This window comes from Lissotriton helveticus, chromosome 6 (genome assembly GCF_964261635.1).
Source record: "Lissotriton helveticus chromosome 6, aLisHel1.1, whole genome shotgun sequence".
NCBI lineage: Eukaryota > Metazoa > Chordata > Amphibia > Caudata > Salamandridae > Lissotriton > Lissotriton helveticus.
Genome location: NC_136067.1, coordinates 38,311,490 through 38,329,023, shown reverse-complemented (window position 1 = coordinate 38,329,023; position 17,534 = coordinate 38,311,490). Strand labels below are relative to the sequence as shown.

The 17,534-nt window shown below is 52.0% G+C and overlaps 1 protein-coding gene across 1 annotated transcript in view; it reads right to left on the bottom strand.

Annotated features, from left to right (window-relative positions):
- Positions 1 to 17,534, bottom strand: part of KIF6 (kinesin family member 6) — a 1,617,941-nt gene that overhangs the window by 996,669 nt on the left and 603,738 nt on the right. The window contains exon 10 of the mRNA XM_078647330.1: positions 10,591 to 10,694. Coding sequence (XP_078503456.1) covers positions 10,591 to 10,694 — 104 coding nt within the window. The remainder of the gene's footprint in view (positions 1 to 10,590; positions 10,695 to 17,534) is intronic.

The following is a 17,534-nucleotide window of genomic DNA, read 5'->3' as shown; positions in this document are numbered from 1 at the left end:
TACATTTAATGACCTAATAAGTATGCATTTTTATATATACTGTTGGATATAAATGCATCAGTTCTTTGTTCTGTGTATGATATACTCGAAGGCACCTTTAAGACCGAAGGTCCATAAAACAGAACTTCAAACTCCAGGTTCGTTCAACATACAAGAAGCTACACTTAGGGGACTGTGGGGTTTATTCCGCGCATCCTCGAGCGAGCAGGTCAGTCTTTAGATCAGCTCTTGTACAGAGCAACGGCTCCAGGGAAGCAGGGAGTCTATGGGCAGCAGGGCAGCTCCAGGGAAGCAGGGAGTCGATGGGCAGCAGGGCAGCTCCAGGGAAGCAGGGAGTCGATGGGCAACAGGGCACCCACAAGAGCCCCAGGGAAGCAGGGAGCCGATGGGCAGCAGAGAAGCAGGGAGTCGATGGGCAGCAGGGCACCCACAAGGGCTGCATGGAAGCAGGGAGTCGATGGGCAGCAGGGCGCCCACAAGGGCCCCAGGGAAGCAGGGTGTAGATGGGCAGCAGGGCACCCACAAGGGCTGCATGGAAGCAGGGAGTCGATGGGCAGCAGGGCGCCCACAAGGGCCCCAGGGAAGCAGGGTGTAGATGGGCAGCAGGGCACCCACAAGGACTGCAGGGAAGCAGGGAGTCGATGGGCTGCAGGGCTCCCACAAGGGCTCGAGGGAAGCAGGGAGTCGATGGGCAGCAGGGCACCCACAAGGGCTGCAGGGAAGCAGGGAGTCGATGGGCAGCAGGGCACCCACAAGAGCTGCAGGGAAGCAGGGAGCCGATGGGCTGCATGGCACCCACAAAGGCTGTATGGAAGCAGGGAGTCGATGGGCAGCAGGGCACCCACAAGGGCTGCATGGAAGCAGGGAGTCGATGGGCAGCAGGGCGCCCACAAGGGCCCCAGGGAAGCAGGGTGTAGATGGGCAGCAGGGCACCCACAAGGACTGCAGGGAAGCAGGGAGTCGATGGGCAGCAGGGCACCCAGAAGGGCTGCATGGAAGCAGGGAGTCGATGGGCAGCAGGGCACCCACAAGGGCTGCAGGGAAGCAGGGAGTCGATGGGCAGCAGGGCACCCACAAGGGCTGCATGGAAGCAGGGAGTCGATGGGCAGCAGGGCACCCACAAGAGCTGCAGGGAAGCAGGGAGTCGATGGGCAGCAGGGCACCCACAAGGGCTGCATGGAAGCAGGGAGTCGATGGGCAGCAGGGCGCCCACAAGGGCCCCAGGGAAGCAGGGTGTAGATGGGCAGCAGGGCACCCACAAGGACTGCAGGGAAGCAGGGAGTCGATGGGCAGCAGGGCACCCAGAAGGGCTGCATGGAAGCAGGGAGTCGATGGGCAGCAGGGCACCCACAAGGGCTGCATGGAAGCAGGGAGTCGATGGGCAGCAGGGCACCCACAAAGGCTGTATGGAAGCAGGGAGTCGATGGGCAGCAGGGCGCCCACAAGGGCCCCAGGGAAGCAGGGTGTAGATGGGCAGCAGGGCACCCACAAGGACTGCAGGGAAGCAGGGAGTCGATGGGCAGCAGGGCACCCAGAAGGGCTGCATGGAAGCAGGGAGTCGATGGGCAGCAGGGCACCCACAAGGGCTGCAGGGAAGCAGGGAGTCGATGGGCAGCAGGGCACGCACAAGGGCTGCAGGGAAGCAGGGAGTCGATGGGCAGCAGGGCACCCACAAGAGCTGCAGGGAAGCAGGGAGCCGATGGGCAGCAGGGCACCCACAAGAGCTGCAGGGAAGCAGGGAGTCGATGGGCAGCAGGGCACCCACAAGGGCTGCATGGAAGCAGGGAGTCGATGGGCAGCAGGGCACCCACAAGGGCTGCATGGAAGCAGGGAGCCTGTGGACAGCAGGGCACCCACAAGGGCTGCAGGGAAGCAGGGAGCAGACGGGCAGCAGGGCTCCCACAAGGGCCCTAGGGAAGCAGGGAGTAGATGGGCAGCAGGGCACCCACAAGAGCTGCAGGGAAGCAGGGAGTAGATGGGCAGCAGGGCACCCACAAGGGCTGCAGGGAAGCAGGGAGTAGATGGGCAGCAGGGCACCCACAAGAGCTGCAGGGAAGCAGGGAGTCGATGGGCAGCAGGGCACCCACAAGGGCTGCATGGAAGCAGGGAGTCGATGGGCAGCAGGGCACCCACAAGGGCTGCAGGGAAGCAGGGAGTAGATGGGCAGCAGGGCGCCCACAAGGGATGTATGGAAGCAGGGAGCCTATGGACAGCAGGGCAGCTGCAGGGAAGCAGGGAGTCGATGGGCAGCAGGGCACCCACAAGGGCTGCATGGAAGCAGGGAGTCGATGGGCAGCAGGGCACCCACAAGGGCTGCAGGGAAGCAGGGAGCCTATGGACAGCAGGGCAGCTGCAGGGAAGCAGGGAGTCGATGGGCAGCAGGGCAGCTGCAGGGAAGCAGGGAGCCTGTGGACAGCAGGGCACCCACAAGGGCTGCATGGAAGCAGGGAGTCGATGGGCAGCAGGGCACCCACAAGAGCTGCAGGGAAGCAGGGAGTCAATGGGCAGTAGGGCACCCACAAGGGCTGCATGGAAGCAGGGAGTCGATGGGCAGCAGGGCACCCACAAGAGCTGCAGGGAAGCAGGGAGTCGATGGGCAGCAGGGCACCCACAAGGGCTGCATGGAAGCAGGGAGTCGATGGGCAGCAGGGCACCCACAAGGGCTGCATGGAAGCAGGGAGCCTATGGACAGCAGGGCAGCTGCAGGGAAGCAGGGAGTCGATGGGCAGCAGGGCACCCACAAGAGCTGCAGGGAAGCAGGGCGTCGATGGGCAGCAGGGCACCCAGAAGAGCTGCAGGGAAGCAGGGAGGCGATGGGCAGCAGGGCACCCACAAGGGCTGCATGGAAGCAGGGAGTCGATGGGCAGCAGGGCACCCACAAGAGCTGCAGGGAAGCAGGGAGTCGATGGGCAGCAGGGCACCCACAAGGGCTGCATGGAAGCAGGGAGTCGATGGGCAGCAGGGCACCCACAAGGGCTGCATGGAAGCAGGGAGCCTGTGGACAGCAGGGCAGCTGCAGGGAAGCAGGGAGTAGATGGGCAGCAGGGCACCCACAAGAGCTGCAGGGAAGCAGGGAGTCGATGGGCAGCAGGGCACCCACAAGGGCTGCATGGAAGCAGGGAGTCGATGGGCAGCAGGGCACCCACAAGGGCTGCAGGGAAGCAGGGAGTAGATGGGCAGCAGGGCGCCCACAAGGGATGTATGGAAGCAGGGAGCCTATGGACAGCAGGGCAGCTGCAGGGAAGCAGGGAGTCGATGGGCAGCAGGGCAGCTGCAGGGAAGCAGGGAGCCTGTGGACAGCAGGGCACCCACAAGGGCTGCATGGAAGCAGGGAGTCGATGGGCAGCAGGGCACCCACAAGAGCTGCAGGGAAGCAGGGAGTCGATGGGCAGCAGGGCACCCACAAGGGCTGCATGGAAGCAGGGAGTCGATGGGCAGCAGGGCACCCACAAGAGCTGCAGGGAAGCAGGGAGCCGATGGGCAGCAGGGCACCCACAAGAGCTGCAGGGAAGCAGGGAGTCGATGGGCAGCAGGGCACCCACAAGGGCTGCATGGAAGCAGGGAGTCGATGGGCAGCAGGGCACCCACAAGGGCTGTATGGAAGCAGGGAGCAGACGGGCAGCAGGGCACCCACAAGGGCTGCATGGAAGCAGGGAGTCGATGGGCAGCAGGGCACCCACAAGAGCTGCAGGGAAGCAGGGAGTCGATGGGCAGCAGGGCACCCACAAGGGCTCCAGGAAGCAAGGAGTAGATGGGCAGCAGGGCACCCACAAGGGCTGCAGGGAAGCAGGGAGCAGACGGGCAGCAGGGCTCCCACAAGGGCCCTAGGGAAGCAGGGAGTCGATGGGCAGCAGGGCACCCACAAGGGCTGCATGGAAGCAGGGAGTCGATGGGCAGCAGGGCACCCACAAGGGCTGCATGGAAGCAGGGAGCCTATGGACAGCAGGGCAGCTGCAGGGAAGCAGGGAGTCGATGGGCAGCAGGGCACCCACAAGAGCTGCAGGGAAGCAGGGAGTCGATGGGCAGCAGGGCACCCAGAAGAGCTGCAGGGAAGCAGGGAGGCGATGGGCAGCAGGGCACCCACAAGGGCTGCATGGAAGCAGGGAGCCTATGGACAGCAGGGCACCCACCAGGGCTGCATGGAAGCAGGGAGTCGATGGGCAGCAGGGCACCCACAAGGGCTGCATGGAAGCAGGGAGTCGATGGGCAGCAGGGCACCCACAAGAGCTGCAGGGAAGCAGGGAGTCGATGGGCAGCAGGGCACCCACAAGAGCTGCAGGGAAGCAGGGAGTCGATGGGCAGCAGGGCACCCACAAGAGCTGCATGGAAGCAGGGAGTCGATGGGCAGCAGGGCACCCACAAGAGCTGCAGGGAAGCAGGGAGTCGATGGGCAGCAGGGCACGCACAAGGGCCCCAGGGAAGCAGGGTGTAGATGGGCAGCAGGGCACACACAAGGGCTGCAGGAAGTCGATGGGCAGCAGGGCACTCACAAGGGCTCCAGGAAGCAGGGAGTCGATGGGCAGCAGGGCAGCTGCAGGGAAGCAGGGAGTGTTACATGAGGTTAAAAACTATTCTAAGTGAGGAACCTGAGAGTACACATCCTCCTACTCAGGGACCGTGGGGCTGGGGTGGGGAGCACAGCATGGCTCTAACTGAGCTTCAGGACAGGGAGATGTGACTGACCATGTCCTGCACGAGTGAATATGACAGCAGTGAGGACGGTCCTGATTAATCAAACCTCTGTGGCAGGGGCATCCAAAGTGGGCCCAGAGGACAGATTCCCGCCAGGTTTCCATGAATGCCACATACATGTTTTTCATTCATTCACCCAACAATTTACAAACATTTATCAAAACATGGCAGTTCTGAAATGTCTTACGTGCTCCGGCATAAAGTCACTGCTACGTGGTACTTGGCGACGCCATTCAATTCAATGTTAAAGCTGGAGTTTGAAAAATATATATAGGAAAAGAAACTTTTACTTTGAAAAGGTTAGGCTTTGCGTTCCTGAAGCTCAAGGAGGCTTTTTAGCTGTAGGGTGCCTGCAGCTGCCCCCTGGCCAGTGCCCCCCCTTGATGACGTCTGAAAACTGCTCCCAGAGCAGAACCAATGGCGTGGGCATCCTGGCAGCGAGCCCTGGGTGTGAGGTATATGCCTCATGCTGACTTGGGAGAGGCGGCTGGAGAGGGGGCAGGGGCGCTCTGAACTTACCAAGGGTCAGGGTGAAGCCTGACCACTCAGAGCCAAGGGTAAGGGAGACCTGGGGAGGAGGGGTCCCCCCGACTAACGCTACAGCCAGTCTCCATCCGAGTGGGGGGCACAGAGGGTCCCAGACCCAGTTTGGTGAGGTTGAGGAGTGGGGACTGCTCATTTCCATAGACACACACCTGGTGGGGCCACAAGCCTCCTCCAGGGGCAGGTGGGTTTGCATGTAGGATCCCACCAAGACCAGTGCACGGTGGGACAGTTTGCAGTATGACCAAATGCAGACACATTTGTTTTATTGTAATGAGGTCTCAGACCCCACTGTTGAAACCCTTAGTTAGTGTGAATCTCTCCAATCATTTTTGCAGATCTTATCGAGTTAATATCACTACATCTATGACCTTCCAACCATGACACATCTGGACTAGACTAGTGAGCGAGTCTATCTCTGGCACCAAAGTTGGCCCAATCACCACCTAACTCTGCTGATACGGGGCCGTAACTATCAACCAGCAATCTCAACTCGACTCCACAGCTAGGAGAGCATGGCTGCAGCTGCGACTTCTGGGTCATCAAAGAACAAGGCCTCAAGACCTTATTCCAATCCCTACTGCAATCCTATGAGCTCCTGTCACGGCCACTTAATATAGCCTTATAGCCCGCCGTAGAGGGCTATACCGGCTATTAAAGGCCCTCTCCAACGTTAAAGGCCCCGAGCCGAAGGCGAGGGCCTTTAACAAGGGGGAGGGACTTTAATAGCCGGTATAGCCCAGCTACGAAGGGCTATAAGGCTATTAGAACATTCTGCCACTAGAGGACAGAATGTTCTAAGAAAAAAGAACAAAGCCTTTTGGGAGCGTGAGGGGAGTGGAATCCCCTCAGGCTCCCTGAAGCTTTTGTTCACAGCCAGAGCTGTGAACAAAGAAACATTGGAATGTTGGAGCTCCGGCTTCTACCAGCCATTATAAGCCCAGAGCACTCCATTGTTTTCAATCGAGCTCCCAACATTCCAATGTTCTAATACGGCACAATCAGACATCTCACATAGAACCTCTATAATCCAATCCATCCCTTCCAATACCTTTACAACTACCAGACACATTTCAAGAGGTATAGATGAAAACAACCTCACGCGAGTCCCCATACTGCACGATCTCTCTACAACTCCTATCAAACCTCGGCTAAAATGTATGCTTCTAAATTGTAGGTCAGCCTCAAAACATGCTGCCGACATGGCCGACCTCATACTCACCAATGACTCAGACCTTATAATTCTTACTGAAACCTGAATAAATGAATCATCCACACCCAGCCTAGACATTCCACTACCCCCAAATTACCACATCACAAGACTTGATAGAACGGAGAGGCCAGGTGGTGGTATTGCTTGCATACATCGAAGCAACCTCTCTGTGAATAGCTCTGACTCCCAGGTACCTACCTCCTGTGAATACATGTGCTTAGAGATCACTAGTAACAACAAATCAATTTGTTCATTACACACATTCTACCACCTTCAAGGGGATAACCTCACCTTCATCGAGCATTTCATGGATATCCTAGCTACAAATGCGGATCAACAAAATATTCAAATATTCCTTGGAGATTTCAACCTTCATTGGAATGACCTGGACGATCCAGGGGTCAATATCCTCAAAGCGTCCCTCTCTGACCTTAACTTCTCCCAAATCTGTGACAGCCCCACTCATGATAAAGGCTCAACCCTTGATCGTGTAATCTCCAAAGCGGACTGCACCCAGCTGGAATCGATCCTCCCCGGTGACTGGTCGGACCACCACATCATCACATTCCACATCAGTTAAAGCACTCTCTGTCCAACACCCGAGCAAGAAAATCTTGAAGAGAAACCTAAATATTGTGGGTCCCAACCTGCTCACATCCTCTAGCTCTAACTTCATGGATGGTGTATCCGATGTGCAAGATTTGACTAACCATTATTTCAATTCCATGAAAATGGTACTAGACAACTTAGCCCCATTACAGCTAAAAAGAGTCACCACAAAAGACTCAAAACCCTGGTATGATGGTAGGCTAAACGTAGATAGACATTCATTAAGAGTAATGAAATGACGACGGAGATCGGTACCATCCTCTGACCATCTCAAGCTACTAAGAAGCACAAGAAATTATTATTAAAGAAAGATAAGAAGATCAAAAACAGACTTCTCTAGTAAGCAGTTAGACCAAGCCAAGAATCCTCCCAAAACGCTATTCAATCTAATCGAATCTCAATCTAAGGGTATCTCGCACCTCCCCCAAGCTAATGCAGACACATTACTCAACTGCGAGGAATTTGCCTCTTACTACATTAGAAAAACAGAAATCATAAAGTCAGACTTGCACAATGACCTATTATCCCATACAGTTACTCACATGGGCACTCCACTGCCCCAGATATGGGACCCTCTCCTATCCCCATAAAGTTAGAACTCAAAAATAACGCCTCCTTTTCATCCTTCAATACTTACAGTGAAGAATCTATATTGAAAACGCTTATGGCCCTGAATCCCTCCAACCAGTACACAGACACTATTCCCGCAAATTACTTAGGAGACTTCATTCCATTGATCTTGCCTTTATGGACCAAGATTATAAACACCTCCCTCCTTCAAGGAACCATCCCTGAAATACTCAAAGCAGGCCAGGTATGCCCAATCCTAAAGAAGCCGTCGGCGGACCCTTCTGACCTGAATAACTATCGCCCAATATCCAACATTCCCACCCTGGTCAAACTGCTTGAAAAATGTGTTCACTCGCAGCTTGCCAACCACATAGGTAATTTCAGCTTGCTCGATCCATACCAATCGGGATTCCGTGCAGGACACAGCACTGAATCAGCCATGACCCACATAATTGACGATGCTTTAAAAATCCTGGACCAAAACGAAGCCTGTCTATAATCTTGCTTGACCTATCCTCGGCCTTCAACGCAGTCAAGCACGACAACCTGCTTGACCTCCTGAAATACAGAATGGGTCTTTCCGGTTCTGTTCGTAAGTGGTTCTCCTCCTTCCTTAAAGATAGAACACAAAGAGTCGAAATCAATCAATCCCTATCCAAGCCCACTCCAGTCACGTTAGGAGTACCGCAGGGATCGTCCCGCTCGCCTACACGTTTCAACCATTTTATGGAGCCACTCACCGAACTGCTCAGGTCTTCAAATGTCCATTATCACATGTATGCAGATGATACACAACTCTACATAAAGATCCACTCACTTGAGGACATCAAATCTCTTAATGCAACGCTCCAACTAACATAGACCAGGCTGGCCTAAAACCATCTGAAACTAAACACCCTCAAACCCGAATTCCTTTTAATTGCCCCTTCCCCCCAGCCAATCAACCATCATCCTAGATTGGCTGAAACACTTGACATCACTCAATGGGCAACCTCTTATTATCGAGTCAGCGAAATCGCTGGGAGCATAGATATGCAGAAACACATCAGCGCCTCCACAAAAGGAGCAAATTTTCAGTTGAACACCTTGAGAAAACTCAAACCCTTCCTGCCCGCTAAAGACTTTAAGCAGGCAGTCCAAGTGCTAGTAATCCATAGAGTGGACTATGGGAGTGTCTCTCTCTGCGGCCTTCCCAGATTGACGACAGCCCCTTTAAGAGCTTCAATCACCTCAGCGGCGAGACTCATCACAGGCCCCAAAAGAAACTGTCATATTTTCCCCGACCTTCGTGCCCTCAACTGGCTACCTTTTGAGGCCAGAATGCACTTGAAAATATCGCTTGTATGATGCACAGGGCATTACATTAAAAATACACCGAGTTACCTAGCGGACAAATTGGTGCTTTCTTGTGGTAACAGATCCACCAGGAGCTCAAATAACCTGCTACTGAAACCACAACGTTTTGCTAAGAAGAAAACTTACAATCGGACCTTCTCAGGAATGGCTCCCAGGATTTCGAATGCCGTGCCCCAAGAAATAAGGTGGAGCCCTTCCACGGCATTCTTCAAAAAAAAAAGTGAAATCTATTCTCATGGCCAAATTCACCTGAACTATTGGTATATCCTTGTATATATTTGTAAATTTTTATTCGTTTATTATTATTGTTCTTATTCCACACTTGTTTTTGTTATGCATGTTTCGATTAATCACATTGGCCTGTAAAGTGCTCTGATATCCGCAAGGGTCTTGTTCGCGCTATACAAAACTTTAAAAAAAAAAAAAATAAATACTGGTGTCCAGAATTAATTGAAAAATCCGTTACGAATGCATTCCAGCAGCTTGTGGTGTCACCCACAACATGGCGTCCTTGTTGACTGTACGCTTGCCTTTGACCCTGTACAGCGTTTTGCTGTATTTACAGCTATTTTTGTGCTATACAAATACCTCATTCATACATACATCCCGGGGAAAGGGAGCCACCTGGGAGGGACCTGCAGCTGACGAGGCCGCATCCAGCTGCCAGGCGAGGGTGGTCCATGCCAGCTCTCCGGCTGAAGATCCTGAGCATCCCCAGGTCAACGAATGTGAGATATGTGAGGCCTGGGGGACCCTCCTCATATTCTGGGGAGGAGGGGGTGGGAGCATGGGGTTTGGGAGTATGGGGGTTGGGAGCATGGGGTTTGGGAGCATGGGGGTTGGGAGCATGTGGGTTGGGAGCATGGGGGTTGGGAGCATGGGGGTTGGGAGCATGGGGGTTGGGAGCATGGGGGTTGGGAGCATGGGGGTTGGGAGCATGGGGGTTGGGAGCATGGGGGTCGGGAGCATGGGGGTCGGGAGCATGGGGTTCGGGAGCATGGGGGTTCGGGAGCATGGGGGTTCGGGAGCATGGGGGTTGGGAGCATGGGGGTTGGGAGCATGCGGGTTGGGAGCATGGGGGTTGGGAGCATGGGGGTTGGGAGCATGGGGGTCGGGAGCATGGGGGTTCGGGAGCATGGGGGTTTGGGAGCATGGGGGTTGGGAGCATGGGGTTTGGGAGCATGGGGGTTGGGAGCATGCGGGTTGGGAGCATGGGGGTTGGGAGCATGGGGGTTGGGAGCATGGGGTTGGGAGCATGGGGTTTGGGAGCATGGGGGCTGGGAGCATGGGGGCTGGGAGCATGGGGGCTGGGAGCATGGGGGTTGGGAGCATGGGGTTTGGGAGCATGGGGTTTGGGAGCATGGGGTTTGGGAGCATGGGGTTTGGGAGCATGGGGTTTGGGAGCATGGGGGTTGGGAGCATGGGGGTTGGGAGCATGGGGTTTGGGAGCATGGGGTTTGGGAGCATGGGGGTTGGGAGCATGGGGGTTGGGAGCATGGGGGTTGGAGGCATCATTCTGTGTTACACCACTAAACTGTTATTGCAAACATCAAGGGGTTGAGTGTTTACCATTTATGCTGGAGCGTGCAAAAGAAGATGAGACTTACCTCTGCAGCTCTTCCGGCGTGAGCTCCTCCGTCCGCTGCTCCCCGGTGACCATCGCGAGCTCGTCCTTCAGCGCCTGGACCTCCTTCTTCAGGCGCGCGATCATCTGGGAACAGAGAGGAAGGACAAGATGCACTGTTTTTATCCAGGGTGCAGAACACAGTTTACAAATCATGTGGCATGAGCCTAAAACAAGATGTAGGGTCAGGTTGAGAGATAGGGGGCAATGGAAGGCCCTTCGAGTTTTGGAGGACAAGCCGCCTCTGGGGGTACAGCTGTCGGTAGATTATAGCTAGATATGGTTACTACCTAAAGAGCAAGTTACTTGTTATGTTATGTTAATGGGTTTAGAAGGCTCAAATACCTGGTCGGTGTCTTGGCGCTACCTTAAGGAGGAGCGGTATCAGAGTGGAAGGGTCTAATTACTGATTGAAGAGCCACGTTTTTAATGCCTTTCTAAAATGAACAAGACTGGGAGAATTTTTCAAAGCAAGGGGCCAGGAGTTCCAGAATTTTGATGCGCCTGTCACAAAACTCCTAATGCCCCAAGGGATTTAAAAAATGTGAGGATAGTGATATTCCTGAAGGATGCCGACAGTAGAGATGGGGTAGGTGTGTACCATTGGAGGTATTGGATGAGGGTGGCCGGACCTGAACTATGGAGAGCAATACATAGGGTTTTGAACATACCTCTCTTTCTCACAGGCAGCCAATGACGAGGGGTCAGAAGAAGAAGTTGAATAAAACTTTGGAAGGCCTAAAGTAAGACATGCTGACACATTTTGGAGTGACTGAAGTTTGTTTAGAAGTTTTTGCTTAAGATCAATATAGAGATTTGTTACAGTAATCGAGTCTTGATAAAATCAGAGCTGATATTACAGATTTTTGGAGGTTAAATGGAATATAAGGAAGATATTTCCGAATGCTCGTTAACAAGAAGATTGAGCAGGCAGTTTGGTTGATGTGGGCTTCGAAGGAAGGGTGAGTATCAAAAATCACGCCCAAGTTCTTGACTTTTTCCACGGGGGTAGGAACAGATCCTAGCTTGGGTGGCCACCAATCAGGTGACCAAAAGAAATAATGTTTGCCAAAAAGCAAGATCTGTGTTTTGTTTGAGTTTAACCTGGGGCAATTTCGGTTCATCCAATGATCGATTGATACCATACAAAGTTTAAAGTTAGACAGACACACTCTTTTGTGTGGCGTCGGCGTAAGACACAACAGAGAAGCGGATGGTTTTGATAAGCTTTGATAAGGTCTATGGATACATACTGTTCCCTCTCTGTGGGGAAGGATGACAGGAGGGCCAATGCAGTATCTTTGATGCAGAAATCGTGAAGTCGAGAAATAAGTATGTGGTAGTCAACGGTATTGAACACCGCCGCGACATCGAAAACGAGCATTATTCCCGTTGTCCACAAGTTCTCAGTGGCAGCTCTGAGAGCCGTCTCCATGCTGTGCTGGCCATGAAAACCACACTGAGACCTGTCCAAAAGGTTGATGTCATTTATGAATGATGACAGTTGTTGGTGAAGTGCCCTGTCCAAGATTTTGGCCGGTAAAGGGAGCCGTGAGATAGGGTGATAGCTGCTGGATCAGAGACTAACGGGTTACTCTTCTTGATCAGGGGTAGGATAGAGGCTTTCTTCCAAGGTTTTGGAAAGTTCCTGATCTAATTGAAAATGATGGTTAGCTGAGTTGCTATCGTCTCAGATGCGAGGTGCAAAATTCTAGGGGGCAGGGGACATCCGGGGGAACCAGATTTGGTATGGGATAACATATTGTTGACTTGTTCGGTGGTGAGTGGCGTGAAATAGGATAGAGATGTCTTAGTGTCTTCAGACAGCAGGTGAGGTGAGTATCATTGACATTAGGACTAGAGTCAGCATTGTGAAAGGAAGAAAAAACACGAAGAACCTTGGATTGAAAAGATGACGCTAAAGTGCCGCGCAGGGGTTTACAGCAACGAACCTGAGCCAGAACCTGGCCCAGTTCCTCCAGCAGAACTTCAGTCTCCTGAAGGGCTCTCTCTCCTCAATGCTCAATTTGCGGGTGGGAAGGTAGGATATGAAGGAAGTTAAGTCGGCCACTTCAGGAGTATAGAATTGGGCATAGAGGTTGGCATAATACCCGCAAATTTGCAGGCTATAGGGAGATCCCCCATAAACCTCATTATCGCTGGTATCGGGATACGTGTGACAATGTCTCTATCAGAGTAATTTGAACTTAGCCAATGTAGTGTCTTGCTGGCCTTGCCCCCCATTGATAAATGCAGTCTGCGTTGCAAGCCCTGGGGTTCGTGCCTCATTCAGCAGGATCTATTGAAGGAATGATGGCAAATCCAGCCAGCCACAGAGGAGAGAAGGGTCATGAGGTGCAAGAAAGGGCAGCTCTAGGTTCAAGATGTGTCTCAAAGTCCATGACCTGCTGTTGCGATTCCTGATTTTGGCCCATGCGATAGCTGATGAACTTACCCCAAAGGGTAGCCTTGAGCGCCTCCCACAGCATCCGCAGGGAGCCAACAGAATACACATTGATCGCAAAGTATATAATTGTATATGATCCCAAGGAGGAAGCCTTTTAATTCCAGGGCCATTAGCATCTAGGAGCTGAGACGCCAAATCCTTCTGCCACCACATGTCAGGACACGTACGCCCTCCCCCTCCCCCCTCGAGTGCTCGTTTTTGGCAAGTGAAAATAATAAAGTCATTAGAATAATTTCTACTCCCCCTGAGAAAAATGTGAAGTGTCTATCAGTCAGGTGACAAAAGCCCAAAGCATCAAGCAGGCCCATTGCTTCTAAAATCCTAGCCAGATGCAAGAGACCTGTTCCTCTACCGGCCGGTGGTGTGGACCGCTCCAAGACCAGCTCTCCACTCCACTGAGGTCTCCCCACAATACCCAGGATCCAATGGGAAGTTGTAGCAGCACGTCACTTAAAAACCTAAGAAAACCAGCCAGCAGTGGGCCTGTACGTAGACACTAACCAGGGACAACAATTCTTCCTGACAGATCCCTGCCATCGCCACATAGCGACCCTGCCCATCATGCCAGGTTGGTTGAGCCTTGAAAGAGATCTGTACCTTTCAGCAGAATGGCCAACTCCCCGGAGCCTCTTCTTAACCCTGCACGGAAAACTTGTGAATGAATAAATGTATTTGTGGTTACTCAAAACCATTAAAATAAAACAAAACATAAAAAATAAAATGAAACAAACAGTGGAAAAAAAGAACATTCCATTATTATAAAAGATTAAATAATTAAAACATAAGCTTTGTTAACAAAAAACAAAAAAAAAAAAGAAACACTAAAATCTTAAATTCATTAGTCCGTTTGTACTCAGCCGGCAATCATGCCTGGTCTCAATGGGATGGGCTGTTAAGTCTCGACAATGTAAGAGATCAGTGCAAGTGCTGGCCCGGTTAATTAGCTGGGGAAGTCCATCAGTTTCCGACGGGTTTGTTGTATAAATTTGCTGAACATAGCCATATATTTCACTGTTTCCAATGTGTACAGATGATGCACAGCCTCCTTTGTGGTTCTGATCCCTTGCTGTAGTAAAATTGGCTTAAGGTAAAGTCTACGCTCTAAACACAGGACCGGGCAGCAAAATAGAATATGGGCCAAACTCTCATGTTTATATTTGAATAGCCGACACTCCGTATACCCCATCCTTATCAACCTCGAGGGATATAGTTCTTTAAGGGGGAGAGGATGTAATGTGAAACCCACATGTGCCAAGAAGGGACATCTATTGCCTACTCAGAGGATGTCAGCTCCCAATCAGCAAGCAGCCTTTAGCACCCCTCCCTGTTTGACTCCTGGACTGGACTCTTCACTGCGGTCATGGTTCAAAGACGCAAGTGGAAGCCAAGGTCCTGGTGTCAGTAGAGAGGAACTGTTTGGGTGGAACTCTTGACTGAGGTGATGGTTTTGAGACTCAGGTGGAGACCATGGTCCTAGGGTGGCTAGAGTAGAACTTCTTGGAAGGAGTTGACAGAGGGGATAGGTCTGAGGCAAATGTAGAAGCAGAGGTCCTGGTGTCGATGGGGCAGAACTTTTTGGAAGGACTCTTGACTGAGGTGATAGGTCCGAGGACCATGGAGAAGCTGAGGTCCTGCTTTCAGTGGAGGAGAACTGCTTGGATGGGACTCTTGACTAAGGTGATGGGTCTGAGGCACAGGAGGAGGCCAAGGTGTTTGTGTCAGGGGAGCAGAACTTTTTGGAAGGACTCTTGACTGAGGTGATAAGTCAAAGGCGCACACAAGAGGCCGAGGATCTGGCGTGGGTAGAATACAACTTGTTATAAGGACTCTTGACTGAGGTGATGGGTCAAAGGCGCATGGAGAGGCCGAGGTCCTGGTGTGGGTGGAGTCTAACTCCACTTGACTTGACTGAGGTGATAGGTCTGAGGTGCACAGTGAGGTCAAGGTGCTAGTGTGAGTGGGCTGGAACTGCTCGGATTGGACTATTGACTAAGGTGATGAGTCGGAGACGCAGGTGGGGGCCAAGGTCTTGGTGACGGTTTTTGGACACCAAAGGCCTGGAAACCGATCATCAGCTACACACTGATCAATGTCATTTCTAGCTTCTCTTGTCAAAGGTGAACCCCACAGGCCACAGGCACATGTGAGGGACCAGAGGGTCAACGCCTCATCCGCTGGATGGGTCTGTGAGCAACTTCAATGTCATATATTAGAGCTTGGGGGTATCTGGAATCACTCAGATTCCAAATCTCCCAAAAACGGAACCCAACTGTCTCTGGCAACAAGACCTTTCCAGAGCTACCTTCCAGGGGACCTAAGACCCTGTCAAACAAAAACACACTCAAACTCACCTGGGTTCGCATTTCAGCCTGAATCCTGTGTCTGTTTCTAAAAGTTACTGTGTAATGCGTGCCACCTCCTGTCTCCCTTCAGCTGGGAAACCGGCGGCGCAGCGCGCACTTTCACTTTCCCTCCCTCCCCTTCAAGAACCCGGACATTCCACGGCCACGGCTTGTTTTATAATGCTGTACAACACCATGCAACATATTTACACTCCACGAAATATCACTCAACAACACAATTAAACTCCACTCTCCTCAATACCACATAAATACACCCCACATAAATCCACTATATGCCACATAACAATCCACATACACTGCACACCATACCACATAGTTACACTCAACATAATTTCAGTCAACGTCACACAGTTCCTTGCCACACAATTCAACTCCACAAATTCCATTCCACACGACATTATTCTACGCCAAACCACATAATTGAACTACACAACACAATTACACATCACATATAGCCAGTTCACAACAAATAATTCCGCATCATGGTACAAAATTTAAAACCACAAAATTCCACTCCACTAAATGCCACTCCATGACACAGAATCCTACTCCACATAGTTCTAATATACTTAATGCCACATAATTTCTATCTACATAATTCCACAGCACATCATGGCAGATAATTCCACTACACACAACTCTACTCAACACCCCAGAATTCCAAACCACACTTTTACACGACAAACAATTCCAATCCAACGCACATACTTCAAATCCACACCACATACATCCAATTCACTCCATAACACATGGTTAAAACACATTAAGAAAGACAATGGCAATATCTCTCAAAAGCATAGCTAGCAACACTGTTCCACGCCACACAAATCAACTCCACACATTTCCAAACTAGACCATAGAATTTGACACCAAACCACATAATACAAATTAACACAATTACCCAGCACACCATACATCCAATGCACACCACACAATTACACATCATGTCACAAAATTCAACAGCCCACCCCATAATTAAACTCCACTACATATCACTCACAACACAAAATACCCTTCCACATATTACGCTCCATAACACACAATCCCACTCCACATAATTCAAGCACCCATTGCCCCATAATTACTATCCACATAATTCCATAACACACCATGCCACGTAATTTCACTCCAACCACACAATTCCACGCCACACAATTCCACAACTAACTATTGCCATCCAACCCACATAATTCCTCTACACACCACGTATAAACACTCCATAACACATATTAAAAATACATCTTTTTTTTGCAGATTTATATAGCGCAAACTCGACCCGAAGGTATTGGAGCGCTTTACACCAGCACCAGTTACATCGAACAAGGACACGTTCATTTTTGGTAGGCGCGGGGAGATGAAGGGATCTGCCCAGAATCGCAGGAAGCTGAGCCGAGGCTCGAAGCTGGTCCCCAGCTCCAAAGTCGGCAGCTCGGGCCGTTAGGCCACAACCTCTATAGCTCTAAATCACACACGTGCAAGCCCGTCTACATTTCCAATGCTTGTTTTAAACTTGTGCTTCGCTAATTTAGGCCACTCTGATTTTGGCGCCCGCGCCTAGTGTGGTCCCAATGCCACCCTCGCCACGACCGCAATCATCTGCAAATAGAATTGGACTGACACACACACACACGCACGCAGACACACACACGGACACACACACGCTCAGACACACGCTCAGACACACTCCACCACAGCAGAATTAAAGTTAAAATGTGTCCCATATTTGCACTCTTCCATTTGTCTCTGTGCAGAAAGCAGCGCTTCTCCTCCTCTAGGCGCTACTGAAGTCATTCTTAGGTAATAACGTCAACCGTCAATGAAGAGTGCACGCGCGTTAGGACTGGTTCATGGGGATCTGCAGAGCCCTCCCCCCCAGCGCTGTCATTCCCAGCAAAGACTCCTGCTTCTGACAGACATCCCAGACACCCCGCAGCGCCTCCGAAGTCTATTTTGGGAGGTTTTGGCTCCGGTGCAGGGGGGGGGGGGGTATGAGGCCCCCGGAGCAGCACCTCATTAAAAGAGGGGGCGGGGGCCACCCAGGGAGATCCCGAGGCACTCAGACAGGAACCGGTGGGGGCTCAGTCTAGGACTGGAGGA